This window comes from Lolium perenne, chromosome 4, assembly GCF_019359855.2.
Source record: "Lolium perenne isolate Kyuss_39 chromosome 4, Kyuss_2.0, whole genome shotgun sequence".
Taxonomy (NCBI): domain Eukaryota; kingdom Viridiplantae; phylum Streptophyta; class Magnoliopsida; order Poales; family Poaceae; genus Lolium; species Lolium perenne.
Genome location: NC_067247.2, coordinates 132443753 through 132458487, shown reverse-complemented (window position 1 = coordinate 132458487; position 14735 = coordinate 132443753). Strand labels below are relative to the sequence as shown.

At 48.4% G+C, this 14735-nt stretch overlaps 2 protein-coding genes across 3 annotated transcripts; one reads left to right on the top strand and one right to left on the bottom strand.

The window, feature by feature from the left end:
• Window positions 1-310: 310 nt before the first annotated feature.
• LOC127293944 (chaperone protein ClpC3, chloroplastic) lies at window positions 311-3405 on the bottom strand. The gene is made up of 8 exons (XM_051323665.2): window positions 3133-3405; window positions 2939-3055; window positions 2679-2864; window positions 2334-2552; window positions 1968-2185; window positions 1737-1812; window positions 1540-1629; window positions 311-1425 (listed from the first exon to the last, which is right to left on the bottom strand). The coding sequence occupies exons 1-8, from the start codon at window positions 3283-3285 to the stop codon at window positions 322-324; spliced, it is 2163 nt and encodes a 720-aa protein (XP_051179625.1). The 5' UTR covers window positions 3286-3405; the 3' UTR covers window positions 311-321.
• Window positions 3406-9354: 5949 nt separating this feature from the next.
• LOC127293942 (pre-mRNA-processing protein 40A) lies at window positions 9355-14239 on the top strand. Of its 2 annotated transcripts, XM_051323664.2 has the most exons (8): window positions 9355-9928; window positions 12089-12292; window positions 12406-12486; window positions 12640-12701; window positions 12834-12903; window positions 13624-13676; window positions 13771-13828; window positions 13914-14239. In XM_051323664.2, the coding sequence occupies exons 2-8, from the start codon at window positions 12092-12094 to the stop codon at window positions 14121-14123; spliced, it is 735 nt and encodes a 244-aa protein (XP_051179624.1). In that variant the 5' UTR covers window positions 9355-9928; window positions 12089-12091; the 3' UTR covers window positions 14124-14239. The 2 variants fall into 2 exon arrangements, with proteins under 2 accessions (XP_051179624.1, XP_051179623.1); XM_051323663.1 differs by lacking the exon at window positions 9355-9928 and having other exon boundaries at window positions 10157-12292.
• Window positions 14240-14735: the final 496 nt, after the last annotated feature.

Here is a 14735-nt window from a genome sequence, read left to right as displayed (position 1 = left end):
AATTGTGCTATTGTTTCAATAACGATGTTGCAAGAAGAGAGAATGATGTCACAAGAGCAGCAAAAGTACCATCATGTTTCATTTTAAACGGTACTTAGATTTAAATTCTTGAAGCACAATGAAACTGAGAATGAAATTGATGGAGGAAACGTGCACCAGGACCTCCCGTGCACCATATGAAGACATGTCAAGATGATCACAACTTGTCTTATTGAAAAGTTTGGATTGGTAATGACATGTCAAAACATATGTGCCTGCACATTTAGAAAGTAGTACACATTTCACCGGTGCAACGGAAAGGTATTTAGCTAGTAATAAAAACTAGGCAGCAATAGGCCCGAGAGTCTGCAAATGAGGCCGTGGCTCATCGTGCTGGCGGTGCACGACCACTTTCCCTGCTGAGTCAGTATCTACAACCAAGGAATCCCCTTCATTGGCATCCCCGGCGAGCATCATGTCCGCGAGCTTGTCCTCCACCAGCCTCACGATGGCCCTCCGCAGCGGCCGCGCGCCGTAGCTCGGGTCATAGCCTTTCTCGGCGACGAGCTCCTTCAACCCCTCCGTTACCTGCAGCCTGATTCCCCTCTCCCTCACCCGGCTGACCACCTCTCCCAGCATGATCGACACGATCTTCTTGACATCAGGCTTGCCGAGCTGCCTGAACACGATCACCTCGTCCAGCCGGTTCAGGAACTCAGGCGGGAACCCATGCTTCCTCTTCATCTCCTCCTCGACCATCACGCTCGTCACCACCTCACCGCCTTCGCCGTTCCCGACGAAGAGGCCGCTGCCAGCGTTGGAGGTCATGACGATGAGCGCGTTCTTGAAGTCCACCGTCCGCCCCTTGCCGTCCGTCAGCCGTCCGTCCTCCATGACCTGCAGCAGCACGTTGTGCACGTCCCCGTGGGCCTTCTCGATCTCGTCCAGCAGCACCACCGTGTGCGGCCTCCTGCGCACCGCCTCCGTCAGCTGCCCGCCCTCCTGGTACCCAACGTAGCCCGGGGACGCGCCCACCAGCCTCGCCGCCGCGAAACTCTCGCTGTACTCGCTCATGTCCAGCCGCACCATGGCATCCTCCGACCCGTAGTAGCAGGACGCCAGTGCCTTCACCAGCTCCGTCTTGCCCACGCCCGTCGGGCCAGCGAACACGAAGCTGCCGATCGGACGGCGGGGGCTCCCAAGGCCGGCGCGCGCTCTGCGGATGGCGCGGCACACGGCCGTCACGGCGTCGTCCTGCCCGATGACGCGCCGGTGCAGGGTCTCCTCCATGCTGCGCAGCCGGTCAGACTCGTCCGCGGAGACCTTCTCCACGGGGATGCCCGTCCAGGAGGAGACCACGCGCTGAATGTCAGCCTCGCTGACCACCGGCCCGGCGGACGTGATCATGGACAGGAGTTCCAGCTCTTTGCCGCGAAGCTCTGCCGCCTGTAATTAATCACATAACAGAAGTGAAATTAGAATGAATGACTGACATTGTTATGTCAAGGTGAATAAGTGGCAGGGTGATTAATCCATTAAGACAAGACGCGGGCTGATTACCAGCTTGAACTGCAGGCAGCTCAAGGCGTGCTTCTTCTCTTTGATAATTTTTTTGCGCTTATTGTCTAGATATTTAACTTGCTCAGATACCTGTCAAGTATATTTTCAAATTATTAGATTGTTACATCATGTAAACTGCAGGGATGCAAGGTTTTGGAGAACACATTGGCGCCTCAAGACTCAAGAGTCAAGACTACCTTGCCATGTTGTAGCCTGGCATGAGATCCCGCCTCATCAAGCAAGTCGATTGCTTTGTCTGGTTGGAAACGATCACTGCAAACAAATCGAGACAGTGTAAACACGACTCAAGGAGAACGTTGGAACCATCTATTTACTCATAGTAGAGGAGCTATCTTTCACTGAAATTTGTAAAACGAATAGGATCAACCTGTTTGTATGATACACTAGCATTCTCTTAATTCACAAACCTGATGTATCGCTGCGAGAGTAGAGCAGCGTCGGTCAGTGCTCCGTCTGTTAACCGGACCTTGTGGTGGATCTTGTATCGCTCCCGGAGCCCTTTGAGGATTTCTATGGTTTCATCAACTGTGGGCTCTGCAACTTTCACAGGATGGAAACGCCTCTCCAGGGCAGGGTCTTTCTCGATGTGCTTCCTGTATTCATCGAATGTAGTGGCTCCGATACACTGACAACAAAATTTACGGTGAGCAATCTAGCAAAAGATCAAGGTCGCATTTGATAACTGACAATGCCAGAACGACCAACTAACTATATTATGAACATTGGTGATACTAGTTCATGAAGTAATCCACGGCTACCATGCTTCTTCGTACCTGAATTTCGCGTCTCGCCAGTGCTGGCTTCAGAATATTGGCAGCATCCATTGCACCGCCTTCTACTGCTCCTGCTCGTAGCACCGTGTGAACTTCATCAATGAAAATTATTATCTGACCATTTTGTTTGATTTCTTCCATCAAATTCTTCATTCTTTCTTCAAACTGTCCACGGTATCTGGTACCACCAACTAGACGTGCCAAATCAAGGGCGATGACCTGCCATGTTAACAAGTGCTAATTATTCATCTCACATCTAAGGAGCACAACAGGTCAAACAGACTTAGCACAAGAGAGGTCATCAATTTGGTCAAGAGAAGATATGTTGTCTGAATGAGCACGAACCGTTTTTCCTTCAATTGCTTGAGGCACATCGCCGGTAGCGATGCGTAGCGCAAGACCTTCAGCAATCACTGTTTTTCCAACACCAGGCTCTCCAATCAGGCATGGATTCCTTTTATTCATTTTTCCCAAGATTCCTATGACACTCTTGATCTCGTTTTCCCTTCCGACAACAGGTTCTAATTTTCCCTTTAAAAAATGGTATCAGCTCTCTTTCAACCCGTGCTGAAAACTTGCAATGAGCAGTCAGGCTAGTATGGTACCTCCAGGGCTAGTCTTGTAAGATTTGTCCCGTACTCCTCAAGTATTGACACCTTAGTTCCACCGCTTCCTGTATCAACAGTTTCACCATTTGTGGACCCACAAATTCTGCGGTAGATCTGGATGCAAGATAAATTTGTGTCAATCAAGTGCAATCCCACTTCCTAAAATATATACTACTCTAAATAGAATTTACCTCATCCAACATATATCCCACGGCAACTATGACAATGGCCTCTGCAATGAGACTCACTAATTGCCCATCCTTGTGCCTTCCTGCCATAGCTCGCATGTCCTGTTTTGCGAGGGCGATAACATCTAAAGCTTGCTCTGTGAAATTTTCAAACATTGCTCCGGCAGTAAAATGGGCATTCTTTTTCCCCCTCGATATAGAATTCCTCAAAGATTGATCTCGCGATGATCGCAAGCGCAATCCAATGCCAGGGGTAACCGGGGGAACGTGTACTGCTCGTAGTGTTAAACATGTACATTAGTTGTCACGTGTAGCTCTGTACGTGTTTGTGTATCTTAGCCATAGGCTGTTAGCTAGGCTGTTAGCTAGTTCAGATCACGTCGTGATCTGGTGATCATCTTGATCACCACGGCAAGGGTGTAATCTCAACAACCTGTATCTCTATCTTGTATGTTCAGCTGATATAAATAGATGACCAAGCCGATGGGGTAAACCACGGCAAACCATCCCATCTGACTTGGTATCAGAGCACGTAAGATCCCATCACCACATCACCACCATGGGCACCTCCCCAGCCGCCTCTGATGCCCTGAGCGGAGCTCTCTTCGCTGGCTCCACCCATGCCGCACCCGTGCCGATCTCGGCAATCGGGAACCTGATCACCATCAAGCTGACGAGGGAGAACTTTCTCCTCTGGAAGACCCAAGCCGTCCCTGCCCTCTGTGCGCAGGGGTTGTACGGCTACGTCGACGGCACCACTGCTTCGCCGCCGCACGTGATCAAGGAGGGGACAGGCGACGCCGCCCGCGAGGTGGCCAATCCCGCCTTCCTTCGCTGGTACCAACAGGACCAGACTGTCATGATCGCCCTCCTTGGGTCCATGTCCGAGGACATCCTCGGGCAGATGACGAGGCTCACCACCTCTGCTGCCGTGTGGTCAACACTGCACGAGATGTTCGGCTCCGCCAACCGCGCACGCCTGATGCAGCTCCGGTACCAGCTGTCCAACCTGAAGAAGAAGGACCTCACCGCTGCTGAGTACTACCACAAGATGAAAGGCTTCGCCGACGCCATGGCCTCTATCGGCAAGCCACTCTCCGACGACGAGATCCTCGGCTACCTCCTCGCCGGTCTTGGACCGGAATACGAGCCCCTGGTCGCATCCATCACGGCGCGCGAGGACGCGCCCTCTCTGAGCAGCTTCTACGCGTTCTTCCTCAGCGCCGAGCTACGCCTGGAGCAGCAGGCTTCTGTGGGGGAGATTCACTCCTCCGCCAACGCTGCTGGACGTCACCATGATGGGAATCATGGTGGTCGCGGTGGACAAGGACGCGGCCGTGGCCAGGGACGTGGCCGCGGCAACGGAAGGAACAACATCAAGTGCCAGGTCTGCGGCAAATTCGGGCATGAGGCCCTGAAGTGCCGCCAGCGCTTCAACCACTCCTTCCAGCCGGAGGAAAACCGTGACCGCTCCGGCAACGCTGCGAACGCCGGCTCCTACGCAGTCGACACCAACTGGTACATGGATACCGGGGCGACTGACCATCTGACAAACGACCTCGACAGGCTCAACATCCACGAGCGCTACGGCGGAAAGGATCAGGTGCAGGTCGCCAACGGAGCAGGTCTGAATATCTCGCATATTGGTCATTCTTTGATTTCTGGCTCAACATCTAAACCTATCTATTTACGTAATGTTCTGCATGTCCCCCACATTAGCAAAAACCTTCTCTCTGTGCACAAACTTACTTATGACAATCGTGCCTTTGCTGAAATCTATCCTGACATTTTCTATCTAAAGGATCAAGCAACGAGGAAGGTGCTGCTTCGCGCTAGGTCACGTGGTGGCCTCTATCCGGTGTCAGGCTACTCTTCGTCTTCGAATCGTCGTGCTCTCTCCGGTGTCAAGATCCCCTCCGACCTTTGGCATCGAAGACTAGGTCATCCGTCCAGTAGTGTCATCGAGTCTGTCATTAGCAAGAATAAACTAGCCTGTACACCCTCGAGTAAACCTTCTAGCATTTGTGATGCATGTCAACGTGCAAAAGTTCATCAATTACCCTTTCGTAATTCATCTCATATTTCACATGCACCTCTTGAACTTGTTCACTCTGACGTGTGGGGACCAGCCATTACCTCTGTTGGGGGTTTTAAATATTACGTGAGCTTTCTTGATGATTATAGCCGATTTACGTGGATTTATTTACTAAAACGAAAATCGGATGTTGAGCAAGCCTTCTTCACCTTCCAAAAGCATGCTGAACGCATGTTAAATTCTAAAATCCGTACCTTCCAATCGGATTGGGGCGGAGAATATCATCGTCTCTCCAAGTTCTTTGATCGTGAGGGAATTCAGCACCGAGTCTCTTGCCCCCACACTTCCCAGCAGAATGGGATCGCTGAGAGAAAACATCGACACATCGTCGAAACCGGCATCGCTCTTCTCGCCCATTCTTCCCTTCCCATTCGGTTTTGGGACGAAGCCTTTCTAACGGCGTGCTACCTCATAAATCGCATGCCAACACGAGTCATCAATAACACCACACCCATCTCTCGGCTACTCCATGAGGAACCTGATTATTCTTTCCTCCGCTGCTTCGGCTGCGCTTGTTGGCCCAACTTGAGGCCATACAACAACCGTAAACTCGAGTTTCGATCTCGACAGTGTGTTTTCCTCGGTTATAGCTCAATGCACAAGGGCTACAAATGCTTGGACCGCTCGAGTGGGCGTATCTACATCTCAAGAGACGTCGTCTTCGACGAGAACGTCTTCCCTTTTGAGCATTCCATAACATCCCCACGATTGCCTCCGCCCAACTCTTCACCCGGACGCTTTCCTCTTTCCGAGCCAGTAGTCATTGATGATCGTATGCGCCGATATGATGAAACTCTGTTATTTGACCCTGCTGCAAGTGTTTCTGTGCCATCTACAGGTCGCACGACAAGCTCGGACACCGCCTCCGCTTCGCACTTGGACCCAGCAGGAACGCCCCGTCGATCGGTGCATGGCTCTGCACCGGACGCCTCGACCCCGCCTGGCTCGCCTGAGCCGGGCTCTCCTGCGGCGAGCACGTCGCATACTGGACCGTCGTCGTCCCAACGGACTCCCGTGGCGGAGTCCCCTTCTCCTGCCACGCCCCTGCACTCGGTTGCGCCCTCCGAGGATAGCGGTGCACCTAGCAGCCCGCTCATTGCCTCCAGCTCGCCCGCGCGCCCATCGCCACCTGCTGCTCCGCTGCATCCCATGACGACCCGGCTGCGGAATCAGATCGTCAAGCGCCTCCAGCCGACCGATGGCACGGTGCGATACGACCCCAAGCGGCGAGCATTCCACGCCGCTCCGCGCACTTATCGGGACGCGCTTGCTGACTCCTCATGGCGATCCGCAATGAAGGCAGAATTTGATGCACTTCAGCAAAACTCAACGTGGACTCTTGTACCTCGTCCTTCCGGTCAGAATGTCATCGGATGCAAATGGGTGTTCAAAGTTAAACACAAGGCAGATGGATCTCTTGACAAGTTCAAAGCTCGTCTCGTGGCTAAGGGGTTTACTCAGAAATATGGCATCGATTATTCAGAGACCTTCTCTCCGGTGGTCAAGCCTGCCACAGTCCGACTTGTGCTCTCTCTCGCTGTGTCCAGAGGCTGGCATCTCCGTCAGATTGACATCAGTAACGCCTTCCTCCATGGCTTTCTTGATGAGACAGCATACATGCAGCAGCCCCCAGGATTTCAAGATCCAGCCCGACCTGACTATGTTTGCAAGCTCAACAAAGCGATCTACGGTCTTAAGCAGTCCCCAAGAGCCTGGTACTCCCGTCTCCATGATCGTTTGCAGCAGCTTGGTTTCAGCTCCTCTGCCGCCGACACCTCTTTGTTTATTTACATTCACAATGGTGTCACCATTTACATGCTTGTCTATGTCGACGACATTGTCATCGTCAGCTCTTCGTCTGACGCCCTGGAAAGCCTGCTTCGACAGCTCTCTGTTTCCTTTCCGGTTAAGGATCTTGGCCCCTTGAGCTATTTCTTAGGCATTGAAGTGGTCCGCAATTCCGGGGGAATCAGCCTTACCCAGCAGAAGTATGCGTGTGATCTCCTTCAGCGCACCAATATGGCGAATTGCAGACCAGTGTCTACTCCCATGTGCACTCATGACAAGCTGTTGCGAGAGTCAGGTCATCAGTTAAATGAGGAAGAAGCATTCACATACCGCAGTACTGTCGGCGCCTTGCAGTACCTCACCCTTACTCGCCCCGACCTGTCGTTTGCAGTCAACAAAGTGTGCCAATATTTAGCACATCCCACGGATGTCCATTGGGAAGCAGTTAAACGGATCCTTCGTTTTGTCAAGGGCACATCATCGACTGGTCTCAGCATTCGACGATCAACAGCTACAACTATCAGTGTGTATACTGATGCGGACTGGGCTGGATGCGGCGATGACAGGCGCTCAACCGGAGGCTTCGCGGTTTTCTTCGGACCTAATCTTGTGTCATGGAGTGCTCGAAAGCAGCCTACTGTATCTAGATCCTCCACGGAAGCAGAGTACAAGGCTCTCGCCAATGGTACTGCGGAAGCAACCTGGATTCAGTCCTTACTCAAGGAGTTGCAGGTGTACCAGGCCCGACCTCCCGTGTTATGGTGCGACAACCTTGGAGCGACATATCTGACGGTTAATCCCGTCTTTCACGCTCGGACCAAACACATAGAGGTCGACTTCCACTTCGTGCGGGAGAAGGTGGCAATGGGAGCTTTGGATGTGCGTTTTGTTGCTTCGGCGGATTAGGTCGCAGATGCATTCACCAAACCCGCAACAAAGAAGATGCTCCAGCGACTTCGCTCCAATCTCAACCTCGTGACCGGTTGACATTGCGGGGGAATGTTAAACATGTACATTAGTTGTCACGTGTAGCTCTGTACGTGTTTGTGTATCTTAGCCATAGGCTGTTAGCTAGGCTGTTAGCTAGTTCAGATCACGTCGTGATCTGGTGATCATCTTGATCACCACGGCAAGGGTGTAATCTCAACAACCTGTATCTCTATCTTGTATGTTCAGCTGATATAAATAGATGACCAAGCCGATGGGGTAAACCACGGCAAACCATCCCATCTGACTCGTAGAACATCGTGTTTTGGTACCTTAGCGTTGTGTCGTTGTGCCATCGAGACCACATTGGGAGGCCTCCTGCTTCTGTGAGACACACGGTTGGTTATGCCACCACCAACATGTGATCCAAGAGAAGGTTGCCGAAGCAAGGTCGTTCCTGCCACCATTGCAAATGCAGTTCCATAGCCTGTGGATTTTTAGATAATTAGAAGACATTACATTTCAGCTGGTTCCATAGGGAAAATCAATACAGTTGATAATACATTCAAATGGAACCTGGAAAGTGTTTTTCTTATATTATTTTGTTTCCAGAACTAAAATAAAATAGACCAATGGAATATTACATTGGTAGCATTTTTATTTAGATTAATTCAAAATTTAAACATCACACTCAGGCCTGACATACAAAATGGAGGGGACCATTTATTATTTGAGCAGGTGAAACAAAATGGCACGGTCCCTAACATACAATGATTTATGGGAAGACTTTGCCAATAGATGCAATGCCGACAGCCGGGTATGGACACAAACATAAGAACAAAGAGACGTCTAGCTAGTTCGATCAATCAATCAGAAAATGAAACATGACTAGTGTTAAAGCAAACCTGCAATCTGTATCGCGCTTAGGGAAGGGCTTGAGACTTGTACCATTTGCGGCTTCAGCAGAGGCCCCCAACATTGCAAGGCCATGATTGCAAGAATATATATATTCACAAACCCTGTCAATGCAAGATAGTTAGATCAACTAACAGGTAACCGCAATGACGAAGTTAATATGTGCACTCAAGGAATGAAAATTGGACTGTGTTATTTCAGAATATTTGGTAAAACTCCTTTCCTCTCCTATGTACGCTTCTAGTTGAGCATCATCTCAATGCGCGCATTCAAATATAAGAGTCGAATTATCGTGTAAATAAATCGCAAATTAAATAGTAGCTTGTAGGATGCTAAACCCTCTCGACGCGAAAATTAACACAAGTACCTAATCAAGTATTGGTTGACTTGTCCCCAAAGACGCGCTCAAAATTCGGCGCAACAGCCGCCGCGGCCCTCGCGCCACATATGCGGTCGGCCAAGCCTAATTGGGGAAGCCACCAGAATTACACAAGCGCCGGATTGAAAACGAAATTGGGGAAAGCTAGCATCTAGGATAAGTAAACCCTTATTCTCCCCTGTCCAGGTTCTCGTTGTTCCTGACCTCAACCAGCCGAGTTCTTCCTGATTCCTGAATGATTCCCGTCGTCCTGCCCACGGACAGCACCTGCTATCACTATCTTTTCTCGGTGGGTTTGGTGCGTGTCCGGCGAAATTAACGGCCGCTGCTGCCTTGCCGTCTAGCCGCCCCCCTGCGATCTATCTTCGTTTACGGTCCTGACATATGCGGATTACAAAACTACAAATACATGTCGGTCATCGGTCCGATTCTAGAGTACAAATACATGTCCGTTCCGGTATATTACGAAAAGGAAACTCAAATGAATTGTCCACGGCCGGGTCTCTTCCACTTCATCTATTCTTCCACCTAGACCTAGCCCTAGCCGCACCATCGACGACCTCTACGGCTGTGCCACCGGAGTTCGTCGGACCGCGCGCCGGCCGCCGCCGCAGGACAGGTGCAGCCGAGGGCCGTCAACGCTGCAGATTGAAGCGCCGCCGCCGACTCCGATCGACTGTCGTCGCTTCCATTAGGTGCGTTTCTGAACCCCGTCGGGTTTCATCCCTGGAGCATGAGTAGATGGGCACTTTGCTTTACTTGCTCCGGCAATCCAATATACTCCCTCCAACTATAAAAAGATGTCAGATATTTATACACGAATTTTTGACATCTTTTGATGGATAGAGGTAGTATATTTGGTGGGACTCTTTGCAATGGTTACTTACATGCGCTATGTCCAATAATTTGATTCATTTGGCCAACAGAAGTTTGCTAGGAGAACCGATCCTGATATTTCCAGAAATAGAAGGTTTCGGGTATTCTGATTGCCGGGCAAGACCATTACTATTGTTATTATGTTCTCTGCCGGTAATAAATCAGTGAGCCGCATTGGTAGATGCATGCTTAAATCGGACATTGCGAGGATTGGTAGGGCTGATGCCAGCGGGGGGCATTGCCACATCAATTGGACGCGGGTGTGTAGGCCGCTGCGGACCACGCATGCACTGCCATCAGCCTCAGGGTGACGTGGATCTGGAGGATGCGCACCCCCTGCGACCATGCGCGGGCCGGACATGCATTTCTCGAAGATGGAGCTGGATGTCTTCACGGTCTCTACCTCCATGGTGGTCGGCAACGGGGAATCTGCCCTCTTCTTTGACATGTGGTTGGACGGCAAGTCCATCAAGGAGATGGCGCCTGAGGTGTATGCTTTGGTGCCGAAGCGCCGGCGAAAGGCGCGCACGGTCCGCGCTGCGCTGGTTGAACGCACCTGGATCCCACCGAGCGCCCTGGCAGTACGTACAGCTGTGGGGCCGGCTCAGGGACACCCAACTATCGGCGGACCCGGACAGGCTAGTCTGGCGTTGGATGACGGATGGCCAGTATTTAGCCGGGTCCTGATATGACACCCTCTTCCAGGGGGCGATCATCTCAGGTTCCTGGAAGCTTAACTGGAGATCCTGGGCGCTGCGTAGCTAGGGTGAAGTTCTTCGTTTGGTTGGGCTGCCTTGACAGATGTTGGACGGGTGAAAGACTGGCACGGCGCGGACTCCCGCACGCGCCTAGATGCCCGCTATGCGACTAGTCTGTTGAGACCATGAGGGCTGAGGCACCTCCTCACAGGATGCTCCTTCTCCAAGACGGTTTGGTTTGAGGTCCCGTCGTGGATCCGATCCACCTCTTGCCCTCCCACGGCTGAGGGTGACTTCGCTGATTGGTGGTCGCTGGTGGTGCGGACCGCCCCTCGCCAACTGCGTAAGGGCACTTCGTAGATTATCATGCTTACGGCATAGTGGATTTGGAAACACCGGAACGCGGCGGTCTTCGACAATGCATGGCCTTCCGTGATATCCTTGTTCAACGACATAGTGGCCGAGGCGCGGCAATGGGCGGACGCGGGAGCTCGGGGTCGGGGTGTGAGCCAGTTACTCCCCTAGTTTAGTCTTTTTTCCATTTCTTGGGTCGAGTTGTACGGCGTGTTGTGTCCGTTCTCGGACTTGTACATAAACTCTTCTTTACCTATCGATGCATCGAAACGCAAGGCTTTTGCATTTTCGCGAAAAAAAAATCGGACATTGCCAGTAATAAACTGCCCGAGCCTGCCAGTAATGGCATTGCCCAATATCTACTATTTACTCCTTTTTCGACATTGCAATTTTCCCTAAGCTGAAAATACACTTCTCTAAATCTACTCATGCTTAAGAAAATCTCAGTTAATTGATACATAGACGTACCACTGTTCTAAATCCTTTTTCATAGCACTAGTAGAACTAAGGTAGGACACATTACATACTAGTATTAATTTATGTTCTGTTTGTGCAAACCTGGATAGTTTTGTACATAGGGCGGTGCCAATAGAGTATAAAAGTAGGAATTGGTTTGCGCGACTATAGCTGTGCTGATTGTGTTGTGTAGCTTCGTATGCCATCACCAATGTTGGGATGGTTTGCTCAGATAGTCATGCGGCTCACTCCGAGCATGAATCGATTTTTCTATTGAGATACAGACATTTTTTCTGGTCTATTGAGATACAGGCAATTCTATGACACACCAATGTTTCTATATGTCTGGAAACTGTGGGATGATTTGCGATTTTTTTTTCTTAATTTGGTATTTTTGTGTTAATTTGAGTAGTTCAGTTCTGACTTATATGATTCTTACTTTATGTTTTGTTACACATGCTCCATCTTCAGTTGATGCAACCGGTACAGCAACCATTTCAAACTGTTGGTCAAGCCATGCCAGGAGCAAACATGGACATACCAGAGCATATGCCAGATTTTGTGCAACCTAGGAACCATATGCCTCAATCTGGTCATTTTCTGCTTGTATCACGAGCTGTGTTCCCTGCTGGATATATGCCCAGGATGGACGTGATCGAGCCTCAGTTTTATACTGTACGTTATTCACTGTTTTACTTCAATGTATACATATCGAATGCTTCTCTCTTCCAGTAGTATATACATAAAATGTTTTTCCTTGCTGACAAGTCAATAATGCTACATTTCAGCATGAAAGAATATGGGTTCCTTATCTAGATCAATCCTGCGGTACAACTGAGCATCATTTTGTGTCAACTGCAATTCCCTCAGTAAGTATTGTCTGCCATTTGGGGCTCATTTCCATGATTCTGTCACTTGATTTTGGTCTACTATGGATTGTTCAAGGCATCTGACACATCAATCCATTTTGAGTTCTTCATAAATTGGATATCCTTTACCTAACTCAGTTTGTAAATCTGCAGGTTAGCTCAACTGAACCTGGCTCTTCGGACTGGGGAGAGTACACTTCAGGGGATGGGAAGAAGTAAGTCATTTTTATGTTGCTTTCTATTTCAACCAGTAACTTCCTTTGGGATGTATGTCATGATTCTATATATTGTTGCGTGTTTTCATCTATTTTGCTTATCGGTTTTGCTTGCTATCATTCTTTATCTAGGTACTTTTACAATAAGAGGACAAAGTTTTCAAGCTGGGAGAAGCCTGCTGAGATGATGACACCTTTGGAGGTTAGCTGTGATGTGTACTTTTTTTCTTAGCTTAACCACCGTTTTCTTTGTTCCCATAGAGTCTTGCCTGTAATTTCCATTTTTCTATTTTCATCTTTGGCTCTTAATTTTATACCTCAAAATATTTTTCCATGATTATCATTTGATGTTTAGCTGGTACAACGCATCTGTGTGTTGCTAGATACTCCAACTCTCCATGATGTTAGGCTTAAGTACTAAAACTTTAGATTTTGCTTGTGCGGTGATTATTGATCTGCACCAGTAACATATGCAGCTTTCTGCGTATGTGCCTGTGTTTTACATACGCTTTTCCAGTTTACTGTGACTGGTATCTAAATTTCTAAAATTGAATGGCACAATGGAATAAAACTAAAAGATTATTCTCTGTTTCATCAGTAGCACTATCAGTAATATAACACTTTGTCCCAATAATAATAAAAATCTATATAGCATCTTGACTTCTTTCATGTGATATGTGCAATTGTTTTATTCCCGTTTTGACTATTTTATTTTATTTATTTACCTTTTGTTCTATTTCATATCCTAAATATTTTTAGTTAAACATCGAGAAATCTTTATATATATCCCTTCATAGGGCAGTGCATATCGTAGCTACAAAATCATCTTAGTGTCTTGTGCTACCATTTCACTTCAGTTCTTCTTTGGTTTCTATTAAATTGGTTTTATGGTTTTCATTACATACCTTTGTTGATGTAACAGAGGGCTGATGCGACAACGGACTGGAAAGAATATACTACACCAGAAGGTCGTAGGTACATACTGAAATTCTTGGCCACTAATGTTTTCATATTTGGTCAGTGTCATGCATTTCCTTTCTTTGGGAGCTTCATTGTTTTATTACTCCAGGTACTATCACAACAAAATGACAAAGAAATCTAAATGGACTATTCCTGATGAGCTAAAGGTTGTTCATTTGTCGTTACATCCATAATAAATTTTCTAACAAGATATTTTAACGGATTTACAATTTATTTTGATTGTATGTTTAGATGGCACGCGAGCTAGCAGAAAAGGCATCAAGTCCTAATTGCGACACAGAAACAACTGCGGGTACCTCTGTTGGATACACGTCTATTTCTGGGGAGCCTTCTTCTGTACCTGCCAACGATATTGTAGGTATTGTTGCCCCGAGCACACACGAGGCAGTAACCTCCCTTTCTGAAAGGTTCGATAGAGTTATGGGTTCGATTCATCTGTAGTAACAGCAGTTGCTTTATGCACATATGGTGTAATTCATTGATAGTTATCAGTGAACGATTTGATCAAAACTTGTGGATCTGAGAAAACTTATAAGAATTGTTCCAAACTGTCATAAGCAGGGGTAATGTGACCATGCCAATAGACTCAGCGACCAACTACTACTACCACTAGGAATGACACAATACTCTTGGTTGCGTTCTGTCATTAAAAACAGTTCGCAATGCCGATTAAAGGGGAGCTGCATTTGCACTTCCTTTTTGTGTGCTTTCCCTCTTGTAGTAAGTTGAACGAGCATATGATTCTTTTATTGATTGAAACTAGGGATCATTTTTTATGGAGCTGCACTTTCAATAAACAATGTTGGCAAGCTGTCAATATGACAATAAATGACAGACGGGATCTCCCTAAGTTTTTTTTTTAGAAATGGGGGTAAAACCCCGGCCTCTGCATCTAAAAGATGCACACAGCCTTTTATTGCATCAACAAAGAAGAGTATATTGTTGCGAATACATAAGTTGATCACCACTGCAGGATGCAACTTTGGAAGACCTTTCTTCTTCGAAGCGTTTGCCACTGCTTGTTGGCAGATTGGGAAGCATATGAACTCTTTG

Bases quoted from the DNA above. Each gene is read 5' to 3' on its own strand.
- LOC127293944 (XM_051323665.2), bottom strand. From the start codon at position 3,285: ATGTTTGAAAATTTCACAGAGCAAGCTTTAGATGTTATCGCCCTCGCA. The intron at 2,865-2,938 runs GTACCATACTAG...CATTTTTTAAAG, and splicing joins TTACAAGACTAGCCCTGGAG to GGAAAATTAGAACCTGTTGT. The intron at 1,630-1,736 runs GTAGTCTTGACT...TATACTTGACAG, and splicing joins CCAGGCTACAACATGGCAAG to GTATCTGAGCAAGTTAAATA.
- LOC127293942 (XM_051323663.1), top strand. From the start codon at position 12,074: ATGCTCCATCTTCAGTTGATGCAACCGGTACAGCAACCATTTCAAACT. The intron at 12,904-13,623 runs GTTAGCTGTGAT...TTGATGTAACAG, and splicing joins AGATGATGACACCTTTGGAG to AGGGCTGATGCGACAACGGA. The intron at 13,829-13,913 runs GTTGTTCATTTG...TTGTATGTTTAG, and splicing joins CTATTCCTGATGAGCTAAAG to ATGGCACGCGAGCTAGCAGA.